The 22067-nt window shown below is 39.3% G+C and overlaps 1 protein-coding gene across 2 annotated transcripts in view; it reads left to right on the top strand.

Moving 5' to 3' along the window:
- Positions 1 to 22067, top strand: part of Cad96Cb (protocadherin Fat 4-like Cad96Ca) — a 244023-nt gene that overhangs the window by 165529 nt on the left and 56427 nt on the right. For both annotated transcript variants that reach the window (XM_083130503.1, XM_083130502.1), the window contains exons 4-5: positions 18012 to 18142; positions 20142 to 20207. In XM_083130503.1, the coding sequence (XP_082986629.1) occupies positions 18012 to 18142; positions 20142 to 20207 (197 nt within the window). The remainder of the gene's footprint in view (positions 1 to 18011; positions 18143 to 20141; positions 20208 to 22067) is intronic.

Below are 22067 nucleotides of genomic sequence, written 5' to 3'. Positions count from 1 at the left end.
CGAATTCCGGCTTGGGCATGAGTGTCCATCAGTTTCATGATATCATCCATCACTCATCCTCGTAGTCGCGGTTAGCCAAAGTAGCAGAAAAATTACTCTAAATAACACAAATCAAATCAAATCTGTACAGTCAATGAATTATTAGTTGCTCTCTCTCTCTCTCTCTCTCTCTCTCTCTGTGTGTGTGTGTGTGCGTGTGTGTGTGTAAGTAGATGAACAAGAACTTATTTTCATACTATATAGGAAACTTGATTAGAGAGTTTTAATTTCAGAAAGAACAATGAAAAGCTCCAAATTTCACACAGATAATAATTCGGGTTAAAGCCAACCAAAAATACCTCTGTTCCTTTGTAACGACCAGCAGTATAGAGCGACCACAAGGAAAGAAACCTTGGACGAAAAGCCCCCGGGCAGCTTTCCCTTCTTCCGTTCAACTCGGGCCATAAGGAAGCATGGTACACTCTCCCCCTCTCCTGGTCGCGAGAGTACGGTGGACAGGAATCTGCGTAGGTTGTTTTGCTTGTAGTTCATTCAAGTAGTCATTCTAAGAACGACTTCTTAAGGGAAAGAAAACTACCAAGTGTGTATTCTCATATTGGTAACAACTTAGTAAAATTTCCTGTCAACAGATGGCACTGTAAAACAAATTAAATCTATATTTGAAATACTGTATCATAAAAATGAAAACAATATTTTAATTTTATAAGGTACTTTTATGTAAATTTTTAGTTCCAAAACCAGTTCGAAACACTGTAGTTTGCGATGTAAGTGTCAATTTGAACTTTATCGAGAATTCAATCTCGCGTAAGTAAAATTAAAAGATAAATTTATTTATTTGCCAACTTATATCTTTTAGCAAAATTAACACAGTCAGTCCTACTTCCTTGTGCATCACTATTATCCGAAGATGAACGTATAAAATGGATAATGGAACAAACGATTGTTCGAACCAGGGTTCGGACCCCTGGATGGGCTATAATATTTTGCATAGAACAATGAAAATACTGCCAATACCACAAGTACGCACTTATTACTATGAATACATGACTATTTAGATGAAGGGAAATAGGGAAATTTTCCCTTAGATTGTAGCAACACTGATCTCTGAAAGGAAGTAACCGCCCCCCCCCCCAATCGTAAAAAAATCTGTCTTTAGTAACCGTACACCCAACCCCATTCTATCGCAATACTCACTTTCTTGCCGACGTTCAATGTAGGGGATGGGAGTCTCTTAAACCCCCCTCCTAAATGTATTTCACAAGCTTTACATTTCCAAATTTATCCCTAATCAGGGAAATTTAGTTTTCAGCCCCTCTAAGAATATTGTCCTTCCTTTTTTGTCATTCATCATCATCCCACTTTTCTGACAACTCATCAAGGTTGTTTGATTTGATACGTTTTACTTGGCTTTTCTGCCACTTTTGGCTAAATGCGAAGATGAGGATGAATGGTGACACGGTGAGATGGACGAATGCGAGTCCGGACGCCACAGCCTCGCTAGTCTGCAAAACGCAGTCCACGGCAGGGTTATTAAAGGTCCGTAAGTTCAATTCCCGTCCGGGAGAGAAGATGTGTAAATGGGTTCTAGACCGTAAACAATCGTTTTATGTTTAAAGTATTTGATTTGATTGATTGATTGATTTGGTGTTTTAAGTCTACTTTATGCACAGTAAGGCTAATCGGGACTGGACCTACAGTTTAAGGTGTGATCCGAACCACTATGTGCCTCCACCGGGTATCGAACCGGGGACCCCTTGATTACAAGGCGACGACGCTACCACTGCGCAATCGGGAAGGCCTTAAAGTAGTTGAATTCGGTCCAGGAACCCTTTTTCCGGATGAATTTAAATACAGTCTAGGTACCTTTTTCCGGATCAATTTAAGTATTGCCCAGGTACGTTTTTTTCCGGACCAATTTAAATATTGTCCAGAAACCTTTTTATTTGATTGGATCAATTTAAATACGATCCAGAATCCTTCTATGAGGATCAATTTAAATCCGGTCCAAATTCTGTATTGCAATGAAACAATGCAACTTGGACCGAATTTAAATTGTGCGAGATAAAATGTTCCGGTTCTATGGTTCTATTGTGCTGGACCTGGCAACTCTGTCAACGGTGTACTTCTTGGAAGGGAGGTTGGCATCTGGGTATCTTTGGAGAGGGTTGACAATATTGGCATTTGATTTTCCTAGAGGAAAGGGGTAACAGAAGTCCTGGCATACCAAGTTTTGGTGACAACAGGAGAATCTTGGAACTAAACCTTCACATCAGGGTCCAAACTAGCCATTTGCCAATTACTGCATACAGCATAAAGCGGCTCTGGAGCCCACCCAGCCTCAAATCAATGGGTACCTGAGGACAACCTTGAGGGGTAACAGCGGCCGGAGCGTGATGTTGATCATATCACCTCCAAAGTGGCCGAGATCGAGAATGTGTGTGGCCCTACCTCCAACATCCCCTAAATGTGCCTTCATAGCAAGGTGCTTTATGCACGGGCAACTTTACCTTACTTTCATGCATGCCCCGTTTAGCAGGTGCTAATATAATCTTCACCCGTGCTACGTAAACATTTGCCAAAAAGAGAACGTTATTAAGAAAAATGCAGCTTTTACAGTGGAAAATGTTAGTTGGGAGGGGTGGGGTGGGGTGGGTGTTTGGTCGAATCTTGGGTTTAGCTGGGGGATTATCCTCCTCACCCCCCCCCCCAACGAGGAGCACTGGACAAGACCAAGACTTGTCCTTCGAGATCTCACTTTAAACTGTAGGTCCAGTCCCGTTTAGCCCATGGACTTAAAAGAAACTTGATTTTCACTTCTATTCTATTGGACCATAACAATTAGAAAAGTGGAAATCTGCGAACAGGTCGTTCTGTGATGATGCTTTGTTTCAATTCTTGAATCTCATATTGAGCATTAAATTAGAGATACGTGCATTTGTTTTTTTTTAGTTTATCTCCGTACGTTGACTTTAAATCAAGATACTTTATTTTAATTTATGATACTTGTCCCGTATTGTAATATACATTAGTTCCCCCTCCCCCTAAGATGGACATCTTTATAGCTTATAAATTAACATCATTGCTCGTCAACCAGTAACCGTTCCCTACCAGTTATTGGCCCACCTGCATGTAGACGTCTTGGCAAAGCGGCTGTCGACCGCGCCACCAGAGGCGCTCAAGTCGGCATCCGTTCCAGAGAGTTGAGTTCGAAAGTAGAACCTTCGGAAATCAAAACTAACGCCTCCCGGGTTTCTTGGAAGCAACAGGTAACACAATTTATGATTCTTCGCGGTCGCCAATATTGAGTTCCTCCTCAACCGGAAGTGGCGTATTACACCTTGCGAACGGAAACTGGAGACGTTATTTTACGACGCGGACTGAGAATGGCGTGACGGAGTTCCCAAGATCGCATGGAAGAGAAAGTGTTTCTCCAATTTATGGGATTTGCGTGCATCTCCTATTTCCCATGGCTCGCTTTGCATGCTGGGAAGGGCGGGAGAAATGTGTGGCAAGAGCGGTACCGAATATGAATCGCGTGAACCAAACCACAAGTGGTGCTCCTTTTGTATTTACAGGTATTCGGTGATGCTTTCTCCGTTCGATCTGACATTCAATTAACGTCACTTGTTTCAGTGGTTGTATAACCAAGCCGATGAATAAATTGCCACTAACATATTTGTAGGGACCCGCGGTGGGTATCGATCCCAGTGGCTGAGTGGTTAGCACAGCGCAATACGACACCTGGGTCCCGTGTTCGAATCCCAGTTAAGGCATGAATGTTTGTGATCGTCTGTCCTGAATGAAAAAGAGATTTCAGATTAATTGATACGAATTTGATGTGTACAGAAGGCTGACGTTTAGGGATCTTTGTTTTATCTCCTAAAGAAAAAAAGGTAAATTTCTTATCTCCAGAAAACGGCTGAAATTTGCTAATTCATGTAATTTCAATATTCGTACTTACGTATTCTGCATTGAGAAACATTGCTAAAGGTGGCATTTCGCTTATTTCACGGAAATAAGCTCTATTTGCGACATATCGAGCAAGTTTTCTTATTTTTTCCCCCTTCGGTAACATGCAAAATGGCGGTCACAGTTTCACTACCGTTCTCGGCATGCAGTGTTTCCACCCCACTACATCCAAAAATACCTACGTAGACCCACAAACCATTGACGCATAGCCCCACGAACCATTTCCGGTAAGGTTAGGTTAGGTTGGGTCACGTTTAGATTAGAATAGTTAAAAATTGGTTTAGAAAAAAAAGATGCGTAGCCCCACACAGCATTTTAGCATAGCCCCACGAACCTTTGACACATAGCCCCACGAACCATTGACACATAGCTCCACAAACCATTTGCGGAAACGTACCTTCTTCAGTTACAAAAACACGTGTTTGGAAACATTGTCCGGGATTACGTCATCACACACAGGCAACATCCGACAGGACGGAAATGGATGCAACAGCTTTCGTGCATCGGCCACACATTTATATCGAAAAATAGATGATTTACCGACCAAATTCAATGAAAGATGCGAGAAAACACTTTCCCGAACTTCCACAACTATAAAGAAACTGCATTCGGTAAGTAATTTCTCCTGTAAATTTGAAGAAATCCGTTTTCCGGATACGGAAAATTTACCGGGTGACCTAAGGTCGGAATTTTCCCGGCCATGTCCCTGCATAAAGAGGCTCCGGGGCTCACCCAGCCTTAAATCAATGAACACCTGGGTCAACCCTGTGGGGCAAAGGCAGCCGGAGCATGATGCTGATGATATCATCTCTAACATGGCAGAGATCGATATAATGTGTGGGGTCCTACCCCCACATCCCCCTATGCACCCCCATGGCATGGTGCAAAGTGTACGGGGAAATTTGCCTTTACCATATTTGTAGAGAAATGGAAATTTCACTATGAGTCATTTGGTATATTCCATTTCGCTTTTCTTCCACTTTTGACTCATCGCGAAGATGAGTGCTGACATGATGAAATTGATGAAGGGACATTCACAAAGAACACCCATGCACCGCGGTAAGTAGCACGCTGTGTTAATGAGAAGTAAACTACTAAATAATAATAATTGCATGAAACTTGAGGGTAAGGTGAAAAGACACAAGCTACTTTCCGCGGTACTTGAGTGTTAATTACTCTGCCACGGAGGTCGGCATTCCACTATGCTTTAATATACAGGGTGTATCATAAGTAATAGCGCAAACTGACACAGGTGAAAGTACACGATAATAGAAGCAAAAAAGTCTTAGTAAACATGAGTCTGCAAACGAGTCGTTTTCTAGATAATTGCGAATGTGTGGTTACAAGCCGCCACTGACTTCATTGTTTGCAAAAGTCGTCCTAGTTGGTAAAATGCTAATAATGTGTGCGAATGTGTGGTTAGAAGCCGTCACTGATTGTAAACACCGAGTGCTTTACTCCTTGCGCGTTCCGAGGTTTGCTCTTTGTTTAAAAAACAGAACATTTCCGAGAGGTGGCGTTGTAATCGAACAGGATGGATACAATCAGTACAGAGAATTGTACAGTCACGGACAGTTCTGGGCTGTAATGAATGCATTGACTTTCAATGGAATCATTAAAACCCAGCACTGTCCGTGACTGTACATGCTTGTGACCAATTCTGAAATAAACCGGGGATGTTCGAAAGAATTCAAAACGCAATGCGGAATCGCGTACAGTATTGCATCCAGATGCAAGGACCTCCTTTAACAGGTACGAGTGTACAATAATTGTAACATGTAACATGCTAACTTTCGTTAAAGTAAGTAGAATGTTCAATAAAGGCAATGAGATCTCCAATGACTCTTCTTACTGTAATTTTAGCATTTTACCAACTAGGACGACGTTTACAAACAATGAAGTCAGTGGCGGCTTGTAACCACACATTCGCAATTATCTCGAAAACGGCTCGTTTGCAGACCCATGTTTACTGAGACTTTTTTGCTTCTATTATCGTGTACTTTCAACTGTATCAGTTTGCGCTATTACTTATGATACACCCTGTATACTTTTATTTTAAACGTATAGTTGAACAGTGACGCGCCAGGCCAAAGTGCCTGCTGGGCGGTAGGAGGGCGACAAACTATTGCTTGCACATAATGTATACGCGTGTACGTACCAACTCTTGTCGAGATAATGCAGCATGCAAATCGTATTAATGCAAAGGACACGACCCTCATAGGCTACGTAATCGTAAATTTTACTTAAATGTGTAACCATCAATTCCTGTGACTATACCAGGTCTGGTTCGGGCTTTCATGCCCGCTTGTGAACAGCAAGCGTAACCTATTTTGCATATTATGATATTTTTGGCAAACCTGTGCGTTGGCAGGTGCTTAGGTTCAGTTTTCGCGAGCAGATGGCAGCATAAACATTGTACATACATAAATTTGACCCTAGTAAACAAGCTTATATTTCAGACATCTACCACAATAAATTTGACCCTAGTAAACAAGCTTATATTTCAGACATCTACCACAAAATAGCTTTATAAAACATATTATTTTGTATTAGTTTTGTAAATTTTCATGTTTTGAAACAGTGTCTTTCATATTTTACATCTTGCAGGCACATCTTCGTTCATAGTATATCGATAGGTTTGTATTAATAATACTTTTATTTGGTCGTATTTTAATTATTCATATTGCATGTTATGTCTATCAATTTTGGAGGGAGCTAAAAGTGGTTACGTTACGACCGAGCTCTCAAAACTACAACTTTCTCCGTAGCGCAACAGCCCTCGAAGGGCCAGACCCTGCCAGTCTGCTAGAGCGGCTTTTCATTGGGTGACGCGTGGTCAGCGCATCGGTTCCCATCGCCGCTGTTTTCTGGCTTTCTTGACCGGAGCAGCTACTTCTTTTCAAGTAGCTTCCCAATTGTCCTCACGACGCTGGGTGAACTGGGCTGAAATTTTGGGGGGCTCCCACGGGAATCGAACCCGGGACCACTCGCACCGAAGACGAGGGAGCTAACCACTTGGCTACTGAATCTAACCGGGTTAGTAAAAAAGAAGGGGCATATTTCAAAATGTTATTTCCAACAAACCATACACGACAAGAACATAATCCGCACATCATTGGATTCAGAGGAAGGTTCCAAGTTTGAAACTTGCTTATGACGAGGAGGCTGTTTGTTGAATCTACGTCGGAATTCACGTTGCACTTGCACAATGGGTTCGCAAATTTTAGGGCCGTAGGCCGGGAGCGCACAAACAAAAGCCTGCGTGCGCTTGTGGTTAAAAATGTATATCACGAGCGCACAAAATTCATGGCGATGTTGCCACGTTGTGTCAACTGTTTCCAAACATGAATGCATATTGGCGTAATCTTATTTCTACAGGGTGCTCGGAAATTCCCCTTACAAACTCCTAGGGCAAGTAGAGGGGACTGAGTAGACAATATTTGGAATAGGAACCCATGTCCGGAAACGTACCGTTTCCGTGCTACAACCATGACAATGTGTCGGATGTGCCTGTGTTGGTATGCCACCGGGTAGGCAGTACATGACGTCAGAAGATCACCTGATGACCTAAAGTGTAATCATTTATTACAACCATGTCAAATGAGGTGTTACGTAAGGTACAGAAGCGAATGACGTGTGACTCAGTTTATAATACAAACAAATTTATTTGGTAACAATTCCAAGGGAACAAAAAAGAAACTTACTATTCATTGATCAACACCTGTGTCGACACGGGCCTCCCCGATGGCGCAGTGGTAGCGTCCTCGCCTTGTAATCAAGGGGTCCCGGGTTCGATACCCGGTAGAGGCACATAGTGGTTCGGATCCCACTTTAAACTGTAGGTCCAGTCCTGATTAGCCTTACTGTGCATAAAGTGGACTTAAAACACCAAATCAATCAATCCAAACCTGTGTCGACAGTGGAACGCAACAATTTGTAGACGTCACGTGCCATCAGGTGATCTTCTGACGTCATGTACTGCCTACCCGGTTGCATACCAACACAGGCACATCCGACACATTGTCATGGTTGTAGCACGGAAACTCTACGTTTCCGGACATGTGTTACTATTCCAAATATTGTCTACTCAGTCCCCTCTACTTGCCATAGAAGTTTGTAAGGGGAATTTCCGAGCACCCTGTATATGCTAATTTTATACTCACTCTTAAATTATTTCTTTCTAAACTAACCTTACCTTACCTAACCTAACCTAACCTAACAAAAATAACCTATCCAAAGAGGTCATTTCAATGAGGGAAGGAAGGATGATGATCTCCGAAGGATGGTCAGCCATTACACAACATAGATGTGGCAACGCAGCATTGGATGTTGTGCGCTCGTGGCACCTTTCATATACCACGAGCGCACACTTTCACATTTTTGTGCGCTAGTGGACTGCACCCAAGTTTAGCTTTTGGCGTCATTTACCCGCAACGAGAGAGAAAGTCATTGTTAGTGCACCAATTGTCGTAGAACAATACTTTGAACCTTAATCTATCCAATGATGTGTGGATTATTGTTTGTTGGAAATAACATTTGGAAAATTCCTTCATTTTAAATAACCCTGTATTTAACATGCAAACTAACTACCCAACACTCGAGTATTCCTAAACCCGAACGACAGCAAAGCAAGGTTTGTAACGGGCAAGATCACTACGATCAGGTCTAGATTTTCATGGTCATTCCATCTTCGTCTTCGTCTTTATGCAGGTGCCTTTACCTCCAGGTTTTCCATCCAGTCAAATTTCCTACCTTGTCCATGCAGTGACGGCGCCGGGGGAAAGTGTCTGGGGGGGATGGAAGGGGGAGCACAAAATATTCTAAGGGGGCAGTTACATTACTTGCACAGAATTGCACATTGTCGATCTCTCGTTGAGGTAATGCAGCCTGCAAACTGCAAAGTATAATATTAATGTAAGGTTACAATGATGCAAAGCCTGAAAACACAACAATATACATTATTTATTCATGTACGATGTATTAATCATTGTTCTTCTGTGTGCTAGGTGGCTGCTTAGTGCCAAAATTTAATTCTTGATTACGAGTTTATCTACGATTCATTTTAATAAGAGCATTAATTATTTTTATTCGTGGGAACTGCCGTAAGTTGCGTTGTTTTCTAGTGGCTTATTTCAGTATTGAGAGACAAGCAAAAATAGTCCAAAATAGTTTTCCCATTTATAATTTCATAAATCATTGTCCTTCTTGATCCTGGTGATATAAATATTCAAGTTATAAAATAAGAATATAAATGACGAAAATCAAATGTTTCGAAGAGTTCCATTTTCTTGCAATGGACTGGACGGAAGAAAATAGTTTCAAGCAAGTTTCTTAATAGTTTTCTTTCTTACATCGAAAGTGGAGTGGAACCTAGATTTTACATTTTTCAGGGGATCAAGTTGAATAAGTGAAAATGTTGAAAATTGTATCATCCACGTACAATAGGGTTGCATAAAATTGGGGTTGCACTGTATGCGGAAAGCATTACTAAATACTGTATCTCTGAATACATAGCAACTATTCCTGTAGCTGATAAGGTTACATTTTCAGAGTTATAAGATGGTGGTTAAACTACAAGAGTATACGATAGAAGACAGACGGTTTCATGTAAGATGATATCGAGATGACTGTGTGACATCCTTGTTTTTTAAGAATGCTGGGCCAGAGGGTGTGGGTATGACTCCTCTCCCTTCGAGACCTGACGAGACCAAGAAAAAGACTGTAAAATCTAGACGTAACGTGTAAATCACCAACCCTGAGACCTTCTGTAAACAAATCGTCTCACCGATTCGATGTATCACTCCGCGTCAGCTGATTCATTACCGCCGACTACCGCATAGAACTCGTTATGTTGAAAGTGGCACTACTTCCTTGCTGTTCACATGATTATTTTTAGAAAATAATCAGTCATAAAATATCATTATGTACACAAATCTCTAAGCTTATTGAAAGTTACAATGCATATTACTACAAAATGTTCACACTTATCTTGCCTTACCATGTCACCAAGTTATTTTACGAAGTGCACTATATTTGGCGGAACAAAAATCGTTATGAGGATGCTTGTCAAAGTTTCCAACCGCAATAAATTTACGAACTGTCTTTGTCTTGTTTTGATCATCATCATCAATATATTTATTGGACTTACAGCATTGCATATGGCTGTTTATGCCCATTATATATTTTATTTACATAAGATACAATTTACATAAAATCTACAAACAAATTTCAAATACACTCCTATCTATATCAAACCTTAGAAATATACATTTCCATGTTATATCATTTTGCCTAGAAAAAAAATGCAAGTAAAATATATTCAATTCGCATGCAAGAAAGAAGCCAAATTTATGGGAAATGATTACTGGTGCAAAGAGTTAACCATAAAGGTGAAGCAATAAGTACAAAAGAAAGAGCATTGGATTTAAAGTGAGACGTCATTTGCGGCAGCGTATCCCATACTACAAATTGGCCGCTGTTTTACCTTACGTAATGAATCCTGTAACAACGCTGGATTTTCGTGTGGATTATTTTGCTTTTATGAGTTTGCAATGCTTTCTGCATGCAGGTGGTTTTGTTTACAGAAGGTCTCAGGGTTGGTGATTTGAACTTTAGTGTGTAAGACTTTGCAAAATTCTGATGTTATAGTATTTGTAAAATTTGCTTGAATCAAATGCATTTATTTAGACTTCCTCAACAAGCGAACATACACGCGTTTATTTGTAGGTAAGTCAGCTTCTCGACGGTTCATGGGGCCTCCTCGATGGCGTAGTGGTACAGTGGGATCCATGAGTATTACCGTGCAAATGTCCATGACTATATTCATTATTTTTTTCTCTTACACCCTATGTGTTCTTAAGCGATGAATTTTTATGTATGCTGGTGCAGAAGTAGTCAACAGCTTGTTTTGAGTTTTATTTTAATTCTTGAAGCTCTTATTGGGTCAGATAAGGTGCACGAACATGGTGATGGACAATTTGCAGGTTAATACTCATGGATCCCACTGTACCATCGCCGCCTTGTAATCTAGGGATCCCCGTTTTGAAATGAGACGCATGGCATAGTGCTTCGGATCCCACTTTAAACTACAGGTCCCGTCACGATTAGCCTTTGTGTGCATAAAGTGGACTTAATAACAATCTTGAACTCATATTGGCGTATTGAAGATTCAAACAGACACAAGTACGTACAAGAATTCCTAAAATTGAAGTGTACGGTCCAGGAGGCAAAAATACGTCCAATTGGACAAATGTGTACGGTTTTGACGCGTTGGAAGTTGGCAACGCTGACACACTGGAATCTGAGTATCTCTGCTGTTTTTTGATTTGTTGGTTTTGATTGATTCTGCCACTTTTGGTTAATCGCGAAGACGATGATGAGATGAAATTAATGAAAGGACATTCACAAAGATCGCCCATGCCCAGTACGGGATTTGAACCCGGGACCCCTGGCGTCGAAGCGCGCTCTCCGCCACGGATCGGCTGTGCAGTTTTTTTGTTATTCAAATAGAAAATTGAACATAGCCTCTGCTTTAGAGTCTGACTTATTTTCAAACTCAATTTTTCGAACTCCTTTTCCAGAACTTATTTTCAAACTTCTTTTCCAGAACTTATTTCCAAACTTCTTTTCCAGAACTTATTTTCAATGAGCACATAACATGTAGGTTAACAAGACAATTAGTACACTAACATGCTATTAACGTTGTCCTGCTTGGTGCAGTATCTCCGTTAACAGTTAAAAGAAAGAAGAGAATCCTGTGTTGAATGAATCTGACCCTCGTAATAACACTCCAAAGCACATAATTTGTTAACACATGCTCCCATGAAGTCAACTTTTGCCATAAGGAAGTGTGCTGGGTTCATTGAAAAAGTAAGCTCAACGTGAAGATGTATGGGAAAAGCTTTTTCTTCCACGATGTCTTTTTCTCATGCCTTCGTTGGAGGGAGGCGTCTTGTTCTGTTGTCGAAACTCCCTAAGAGCGTTTCACAATGGGAAAAGCATGCCCCAGTAGCTGTTCTGCAGCGTGTTGTTCGACGTTCGGTCATAAACCGTCGTTTTCACCTTGGTGTGGTATTTCATTCGCTGTTTTCCCCGCTTGTCTGTGACATCTGATGCCCCTTAATGACCATTTGATTGCGTGCAACAGCGAGATTGAAAACAAAGATATCTTTCTGTCTCTGGATTACTTGCACAACATTCCATACAAAAGTGTTCGTGTGGAAGGGGGATGGGAGATCGGGTCAAGTGCGGGGCACATCCAGCTGCTAACAGTCACTAAAACTAACTGCTAAGAATTCAAAACCTGGCTCTCCTAAGCAAGCACGTATGTTTCGGGGGTGTCCGAACCAAGTGTCTCAGGAATAATAATAATAATAATGTTTAAATTAAAATAATTATATGAAATCAAATTAATAATAATTACAATACATGAATCAATATTATATTATTATTACACAAATAGGTAAAAAGATTGTATAACAATAGAGATATACGCATATTCATTACGTAGCTTACTTGTAGTTACGATCGGAATAACTTACATAAAAAAGTGCCCTGGCAATGAAATTAATGTCAAATAGATGAATAATTGAATATTTATCGAATAAAAAATATGATATTATTAAAGCGAATCATATGGAGATAAATTCGTAATCAAGAAGTAAATTTAGGCAGTAAACGTCCACTCCAAATAAAGGACAAACACAAAACACCATTCACGAATATAATAATAATAATAATTCTTATAATTATATATTTATATACATATGGCATTTTAATGTGACTGCCCCCCCAACAATATTTTGTCGCCCCCTTTCTGCCCCCCCGCCCCCTGTCACTTTTCCCTGACGCAGTCACTGCATCGAACGCTCTTAGCGGGACGAAACAAATGTGCGCCGGATACACCACATGCTTCCAAAGGTACTGTCTCTGTTACTGTAAAACGAGAGAGTTCTCCGACAACGATATCGTCAGCACCAGAAATCAACGGGAGTTAATGATACAACTACACACGTAGTCCTCCTTCACAATGAAGTTTCCGGAACGACCACCCACAGATCGGTATGCAACTGGCAAAAACAGACGTACGCTTGGCAACGTTGTAACTGGAGAGGGATGTTGCCTTTAGATCTTTTACTTCGCAACTGAGCATGTTGACGCCAATCGAGCCAAACACCCCCAAAGACGATTGGGCGACAGAAATAGCCATGAAGATCAGCTGCCAGCTGGAAATTCGACCAGTATAAGTTAATTCATAACTAATTGTTTATATTAAACGTTCAGCGGAAGTAGGTAATCGGCCCTACGCAGTCTCTGCAATCCGCCCATGACGAAAAATTAAAGACAATCGAGAAAAATTCTTTCTGAAATTATTTATTAATCATTCAAGAAACAAAATATGTACACATTTTTATTGAACGAAACAAGTTCATTTATCTGTCAGCACAAGAAGTAAAAACATTAGGGTCTTATTAGTGAGGGTGTAATTTCAAAATAGGGCGTTCCAATTTGTAGTAAACGTTAAAACCCAGACCTTGTAATTGCGACAGACAATTTACTGAGATGATAACAGCTGAACTCAACGAAAGCCAGTTCATAACAACACTTAACCGCTTGATACACTTATTCTGTAAAGGAAGAACGAAGGCCTCTTTCTCTTATTTCCCGCTGGTGGCGCGGCGATCGTATTTTACCTCATTCCGTGAAAGTTGCAACAGCAGGTAGTAAATTACAGTAGGCCTAGGTTTTTCTCCGGAAGAAGAGCAATTATCAAGTGGCCAGTTAGGATCAAGTTTCAGCACTGGAACTCTTGTTACATATCTTTCGAATTCTTCTTTCTTCATTTCTTCCAAAATGAACCAGCCAAATTTTTAGTTCTCCTTCTTGCGTACAATTTCAGTTCAGAAACTTAGGCGCCGTAAATTTGAGACTCTTTTTTTTTTACTTCTCTTCGTTCAGTATAAAACCAACCTCCGTTGTTAGCACAGTGCGCTACAACGCGAGGGGTCTCGGGTTCGAATCCTGTCCTGGGCACTTTGTAGGTGTTGTCCCTTCATCAATTTCATTACATAGCTATTCACTCATCCTCATCTTTGCGATTAGCCAAAGGTGGCAGAAAAGTCAAAATAAATAAATAAATAAATGTGATTTTTCGGCTTAGCAGCCCGGAGCCTCCGAGATGCTTATATACGGGCCTGACACCAGCTTCCGTGACGTCACAGGATCAGTCAAGTATAGTCCATTTATAACATTTAACAAAGTGTATTATATGAGTACAATACTTAGTTTTCTGACTGAATCGACCTTTCTTATTCGTTCAGAACGTTGCTTTCACCTCAAGAACATTTGAAATGTTATACGGCATTAGAAAATAAGTAAAATAATATTGATAAAGGTAAAATCCAATCTTTACCATTCTGTATAATATACCTTTATTTTTCAAATTAACAAGGAGAAAAAGGCGACAGAGATAAAATGTTATCCTACAATTGATGCTTACTCTAAATTCGTATAGAATTATCATCGTTAGTATATAATTGCTATTGAATTGATGTGGAATAAACACTTACGATTCAAGTTATGCATGCAAGATAATTTTGTAAATGTTTACGTACAGATGGTTAACGAAAGAGTTTGTAAGATCGGAATTTCCCATTAAATAAGCTTTCCAACCTTGAAAACTCAATTCCCGTGTGTAATTTGAATATTTTTTTATTTTCTAGAAATACGGTAAATATTTGGCTGCACAAGTTTGACTTATTTCGTTGTAGCTTACAATTTATTTAAAATCATTTTTCGTTTTAAAAATTTTACATCGAGCAAAGAGAGAAAATGTACACGTACTAATGCAACAAACGTACTTAGCCCAACCTATTCGATATACATGAATGCACTAACCTTAGATGATTTAACAGCAATTCAAGCCTATGCAAATGGATTTACTATCACACGAAAGATGAGAATTAATATTAATGCAAGCAACTTAGTTTAATTAAGAAGTCCAAAGCAAAAAGAAGGAGAACACAATAAACCTCATGTTCTATCAGGAGAATATTGATAGAAGAATTTCATATTCTAAAATCCTTATTATTATATCCCTTTTCGGTAGACAAGCTAGATTTGGTAAAAATCAAGAGAAGTTGTTTTTCAGGATACGGCGTTTTAGGAATATCAGCGTGTGTTTCATTCATGTCTTCAACGACAATTTACTTCTAACTGTACCTGGACATGTATTGAAATCGTTTCATGCAAAATTCGCTGACATATATGTTGATAATTATATTTTCCCCTTGTACTTGTGATATTTAGAACAGGCTGAGATAAAATCTCGCTCTCCTACTTTTACACAGAACATAAATTTTAATAAAGCAAATAGGTTACATGAAATCACAATTACTGACTGTGCAATATTTTAGAAACGAATCGTTATTCTTTAGAGGACTAGTCAATATTTTCACTTTAGCAACTTGTCTAGAGATTTTCGTTCTACATTTCCCAATACCTTAAAAGCACACATTTTTATATATTTCCCTAACTACATCGCAATAATTACAAAGTCCTTCCTGTTTTTGACAGAAATAATCGACAAACGGAAAATATCCATTACTGAGTACAAAGGTACAAAATTATCCACAATGTATTTGTGAAATAAGTTATTAAAATTGAACAAAGTCATAAAATTGTATTGATGTACATTATATTTCTTTCACGTGATGCATATAATCAAGATCATAATTCTTGTAAACCGGAACATAGCTTGAAGAAGTAAGTGAATATTAAGATGTTTAAGACATGACTTTTGAACTTTGAACTACACAATTTCAGACAACGTATGAGCAATAATGACATATGAATAACTATCAACATTTTTCGTGTTAAATAAAGGAATATAATTAGTAGTTACAAGTTCAGCATCCGTGTAATTAATATTACTATACAGAAATTCTTAAATGTCGCACTTCGCACTGGTTGAACACACTTTTTTTAATAACACGTAATTAAACGTTGTATTACATATAAACGCATAAATTTACTTGTAACTGATGAGGATATAACTATGTTTAATTTGCGGTAATAATTATTATTCTTACTCTGAAATAAATACATCTACAGGAACTCTTTTTCGAACAACTCGCTCATTCAAATGGAGTTCCGACATTTCCGACACCGTCATTTGCGACACTAAGGCAAAAACTGTTTTTTTCCCGTCATAAGCGACACTGCTTGGATTTTCCCCTACGATTTCTAATTTGTTTACCAGAATGAGCGACATTTGCGTACGTGCAGCAGCAATAGCGTCTCTGAAGAAATTATTTCCCGAGGCTCAATCAGTGGTTGTAATTATTACTTTAACCAATGTTAATGTGTGATGGAAGATGCGCCAAACCACGACATATTGAGAAATTTTTTGGATTATTTCGTTGAACAGTGGATGAACAACTCTGTTTTCGACATTTCCATGTGGAACTGCTCCCAACAGCGGCACAGGACTAACAATGCAGTCGAGGGATGGAACCATACAGTTAGTGTATTGACGGAAAAGTCAAGTCCTAAAGTGTACCAATTAGCGAAGACGTTAAGATTAGAAGCTGTGTACAACGACTACTTATGTGAGAGGAGGGCCTTGAATCTTAAAGGGAAACTTAGACAATGTCAGTACACTACATTAGATGAGAGAATACAAAGAGCGTTTGCCGACTATGAAATGCATAGAGATCTTAAGCGCTTTTTGAGGAGTAGTGTTGCCCACGAGACGAGACTTTGGCCTGTCTCGTCTCGTGGAAATGCTGTGAAATGCTCTCTCGTCTCGAAAATATTCGTTTGCCTCGGGACACATGATCAATCTCGTTTCGTCTCGAATTTTTAAAAGCCTGTCCCGTCTCGTCCCGTGGGCAACACTACTGAGGAGAATGGAGTACGTTCAGAAATTAGAATGAAAATAGTAAGATGTTGGTTCAACTACAAGAGAAACGACGCATTCTACATTTCTACATTGACAAGGGATTGCAGTCTGCTCCTATACTGACAAGGGATCTAAACAATCCGTCATTAACAAAGGATAAATACATCCATCTATTTAACAACGCAGCTTCCATGATGCCAGTGCGAAGGAAAACTAATAAAGGTTTTCAAAAACACACCAGCTTCCATGATGCTGCCAGTCCTAAGCCTGGATAAAGTGTGACGGGAAGCTATTTACACTTGTGTCGCAGATGACGGTGTCGCAACTGTTATGGAATATATTTTCCATACAGTGTCGCATATGACGGCAGAAATGCTAGTGTCGTATACGACGGTGTCGCAAAAGTCGTGGATTCCATTCAAATACATGTATTTCCCCAAAACACGCAATTAATCCTTTGACGTCATCAGTCCTTTCAACATCACAGGTTGCAGCCCGTATAAGGAGTATACACGAAGTATACGCATCTCGGAGGCCCCGAGCAACCACATGTTGCCTGAAAACCGTGAAATAATGAGAACCTTCTCGTATGGCCTACACGAGAGAGTTTCATTTAGCGTAAATGGCTATTTAGACAAGTTAATAAACTGTTTACAATATAAATTAGATACACAGTCCTTCGTGTTATTGATTGAGTTGGTGTTTTAAGTCCACTTTGTGTACAGTAAGGCTAATAGGGACTGGACCTACAGTTTGAAGTGGAATCCGAACCACTATGTGCCACCACCAGGTATCAAACCCGGGAGTCCTTCGTGTTATGATTAAGAGAAAGCATATTAACAAGTTTTATCCGTTTCATTGTTTAAAATATAAAAGCGTTTTATTTATTATTATTTTTATTTTAAAAAAAACGAAACAGATTTTGCTTTGCTATGGATACTTGCGTCTTAGGAAAAGGGCAGAGGGCAGAGGCAGCTCAAATTCAAAGCTTCGCTTGGGAGAGGCGGTTTTTTGGCGGCTTTTAACTTCTGCCTTGTTACCTGCTAAAATTATTAGTTGTGTACCGTCTCATGTCTTGAAGCTAACTTTATCTGCCGTCGTTGCTACATACCAACAGTTCTTTTTGTGGTTGTTCTTCCAGGCACGTTAAGGATACACGGGGACCCTAGCGATCGAGGGAACGTCTTGCTGAGACTAAAAGAGACCGACAGCCCCGTCCAGATCCACCCTGGCTCCAAGAACCTCACCCTCACACGGAGACTCGACAAGGAGGTAAGCAGAGTTCAGTTAACAGAATCTAGCTAGGTAAGATGTTGCATGGAATGATTTTGATGCAAGTGTTGTAGAATGTTTTCGTATTCAGGGGCGGCGATTAGGGTGAGTCTTGAGGGCAGTTGCCCCCCCCCCCCACTTTATGCGCCTCCGCACTATGGTATCTAAATGCTTAGTCTTGTCTAACAGAAACAGCAAACTGACTGTATGAAATGTCAAAAAAACGATTGTGCTACATACTCACTCATCTTGTGGAGTGTAGAGAGTGGAGTTGAGTAGAAGAATCGCCCAAAGATGAAATAATAATAATAATAATAATAATAATAATATATTTATTTAAGTGATGAGCACGACATCACAACCAAATGCATCACAATGTCAAAGTGAGACATAAAAAATTACAAAATTAAATATATAATTATAATAACAATGGATCCTACAATCTTATACATCATCATAAGTTCATATTGCTGTAGCTTTCCACAAGTTCAGCTATTAAACCTCTGTTTTTTTTGTTGTTTTTTTTTAGAATTGAGATACTCCTCGTATTCCATCTGGGAATTTTATGAGACATTATTATTTGGAAAGATAAAATCTCCCGTACAGAATCGTTCCTTTTCAATTTTTTTCTTTCTGCTAAGGTAGGCATTTTTAACTGTGTTAGCCATTCAGAATAATGCTGTTCATAGTAACTCTTTTTAAACTTTGTGCATAGTAGGACTATCCTGATAAAAAGCTTTTGAACTGATTCAACTTTTTGAAGGTAATTCTTGGCTGTCAGAAACCATAATTCATTACCATATTCAAGAATATATCGACCTATCGTTTTATTCGGGGATATTAAGGTACTTTCTTTTTTAAAAACTTCCCATGAGAAGAATATATAACCAAGCATCTTCTTTGCTCTTTTGCAAATTTCTGAAATGTGCTCATCAAATATGAGAAAGGATTCTATTAATATTCCCAAATCTTTATGGCTGTCGCACACTTGCATTTTACTTTGATAAATGTAATAGAAACAATGTAATGAATTTTCTTAGTACATCTTAAAAACTTTACACTTCTTCAAGTTAATTTCCATTTCAATAATCTTACACCAATATGTCATTCTATCAAGGTCAGCCTGATGTTGAACTACATCATTATTTGTTAAAAATACTTTTAAAATTTTTATATCATCAGCATAAATAGCAAACATTTACTAGATTTAAAACATAAAGTAACATCATTAATAAAAACAGCAAATAGGATTGGGCCAAGTGGCGACCCTTGAGATACCCACACAATATTTCTTCTCTGGAGACAACTTTAATATTAATAATAATAATATTAATAGAAGTAATAATTTTGGGATTAAAATGGGAATTTTTAAGTTTATAATAGTTATGAGCACAATGTAATATAATCATAACCGTGAAAATTCTGTTATTATTCCTACTGTTGAAGTTTTATAAATGATCCGACTCCCTTACAAAAATTTATTGGCGACTCTCATGATGTGAAGTATGTGTCTGGGTCTGTCTTTCAACCTCTGTTTCTATGTTTTGCACAGATTAAACAGATCTTCATTGTAAAAATCCAAGATTTCTAGTAAGAAAATACTAATGAAGATCTTGGGCTAATATTTAACTACTTAACGGTCGTTACTGGTCGAACAAAACTTTCCATTAGATTATTTCCTAGTTAAATTAGTGAAAATATTTTTTGCTATCGTAATTAGCATTATATTATCCTACCCGTTACATTACATTGAAACCTGAAAAATTACTTTCTTGGTTTGTATAGTACAACACAATTAGAAGGGCATGGACAAAAGAGACAAGAAGAAGTTCATCAAAACAATTGAAGCAGATAAAAGAATTGTGGCAATATGACCACGAGTAGGCGGAAGAGAAGTAAATGTAGTTTTAAACGAGTCATTTAACGTCTTGAGAAACAAAAGAACTAACTGTGCATGAAGCAAAACAGTAATATCTTGTCCTTTTTTAAATCTTTTCAGGGACTTGATGGACCAGCTTCTGTATACGTGAACGTCATTTGTGACAGGAAGAGGACTTCAGACCCGGTGAGTGGAAACGGAACTAACCAGTCCCGTTACGAGATGGCGGGCGTGTGCATATTTTTTTTAAGCTTACGCTTTCCTTTCAAACGCAGAATGGACCAAGTTGAACAGTGCGTGAAAAGGAGAATCAAAAAGTTCGATAGAAACTGTTTTGTGTTTATGCTGTTGAGCTGCATAAGATTCACTGAATCAGTTATAATCAAATGATCTAATGGAAGAGGTCACTGCAGTTAACAAGATCAAATGTTAGAGATCTGATAGATAGATCACTTACAAACTCAAATGTAGAATGTCTCTTTGATATTTACAGTTAACAAAATCTACATTAACACCGTAAAAACTGCTACAATAATACGTTTGACATATACCTCGTGATCTCTGTAAAGGTGTTTTTAAAGTTTCCTTATATTAGTTTATTTTAATCTGACCTTTCAGTTGTTTATAGGTTATGGACGTTGGAGTGTGGTGTGTCTCTTTAGTAGTGATGGGTCGTTCGTGAACGAGTCGTTCCTTTTGAACGACTCCCTCTTGGGAACTGTGAACTGCTCGCTCCTTCGGAGTGAACGAGCAGTTCCTCTGCTGTCGTTCCTCGGAGTCGTGAGCTTTGAGTGTACGTTGTCAACCGCTCCTGCAGTTCCAGCTCCGTCGATGACTCATGACTGCGAGAGAGAGCGACGGTGTTTTGTTTTGTTTCTGCTGTGTGCGTGCTCTGGTATTCTTGTAGTAGGTGGAGTAGTAGGCGGAGTTCCCTCTCTCCTAATTCTTTTCACTCAAGCTAACTCCAGCAAGTCCTCCCCCACTCCCCCTCACTTCAGCTGCACGAAACCAACATCGAGAGGAGTTGATCGTTCCTTTGAACGGCTGCTTGAGTGAGCGAGCTCCGGTGAACTGCCTCCCGAAAAGGAACTGCCAAGACAAGTGGTAGTTCCTCAGGAGTCGTGAGCTTTGCTTGTATGCTGCCAACGCTCCCAGTCGATGACCCACTCCTACGAACCTGCGCGAGAGGGGGAGAGAAAGAGAGAGCGCGAGAGCGAGCGAGGTCCCGTCTTTTGTTGCTGGTTGTTGATAGTGGCGGTTTTCCGCTTAGTTATGCGTGCAACTCTGTTTACAACAGCAATGCTGCAGTAGCTCAACAATGAGGGAGGGATGAGCAAGTAATTCACCTTTAACCCTTTTTCTGGCATGTTTTCGCAACTCGCATTGCAAGGAACTGTAGAAGGAACTTGACAGATTAGAACATCATTATATCAAACTTACGACAACATTCAGTTTCCGTGCTGTTCCATTACCGTAAAGTAAAAAGTGGGGTCGGGAGGCGGAGAGAGCTTGAAAAATACAATGAAGGCTATTCTTCGTAGTCAAAGGTTTAGCGTCCTTTCTTCCATTCTCTTATGGGTGATTGTTTGACCGTGTATCCATTTAATTGTATGACCGTTTGGAAAGTTGGGGAGGGGCTACGGCCACCCTAGAAAATAAATTTTAACCTAAAATTTGTACATTTTACACATTATAATTTCATTTCAATCTCAATATATGATACTTATTAGAAGGGCGTTACAGGTGCATGCTAACTTCAAACTGAAGTTTTTTTTAGGAGATAATACTATTTTGGGACAAAATATGCCTCATTCGACACCTTGGAAAAATACCTTGTTTACCCTTCCCTGGAAAAAAATACAGCGAATGTATGTTTAATTGTAGTAGTTTATCCATCTTATCGTCACCGTTAACCTAGCGGTACAAAAACGCAACGTAAAATAACCAAATAATCCAACAAAAGGCGCAGAATTTGGAAAACCTTTGTAACACACACACACAAAACAAATACATTTAAATGTACATTTATATTTTATTGACACCATG

Source organism: Lepisma saccharinum, chromosome 10 (assembly GCF_977018435.1).
Source record: "Lepisma saccharinum chromosome 10, izLepSacc3.1, whole genome shotgun sequence".
Lineage (NCBI taxonomy): Eukaryota > Metazoa > Arthropoda > Insecta > Zygentoma > Lepismatidae > Lepisma > Lepisma saccharinum.
The sequence above is the reverse complement of the archived record's forward strand: the minus strand, read 5'-3'. Positions and strand labels throughout refer to the sequence as shown.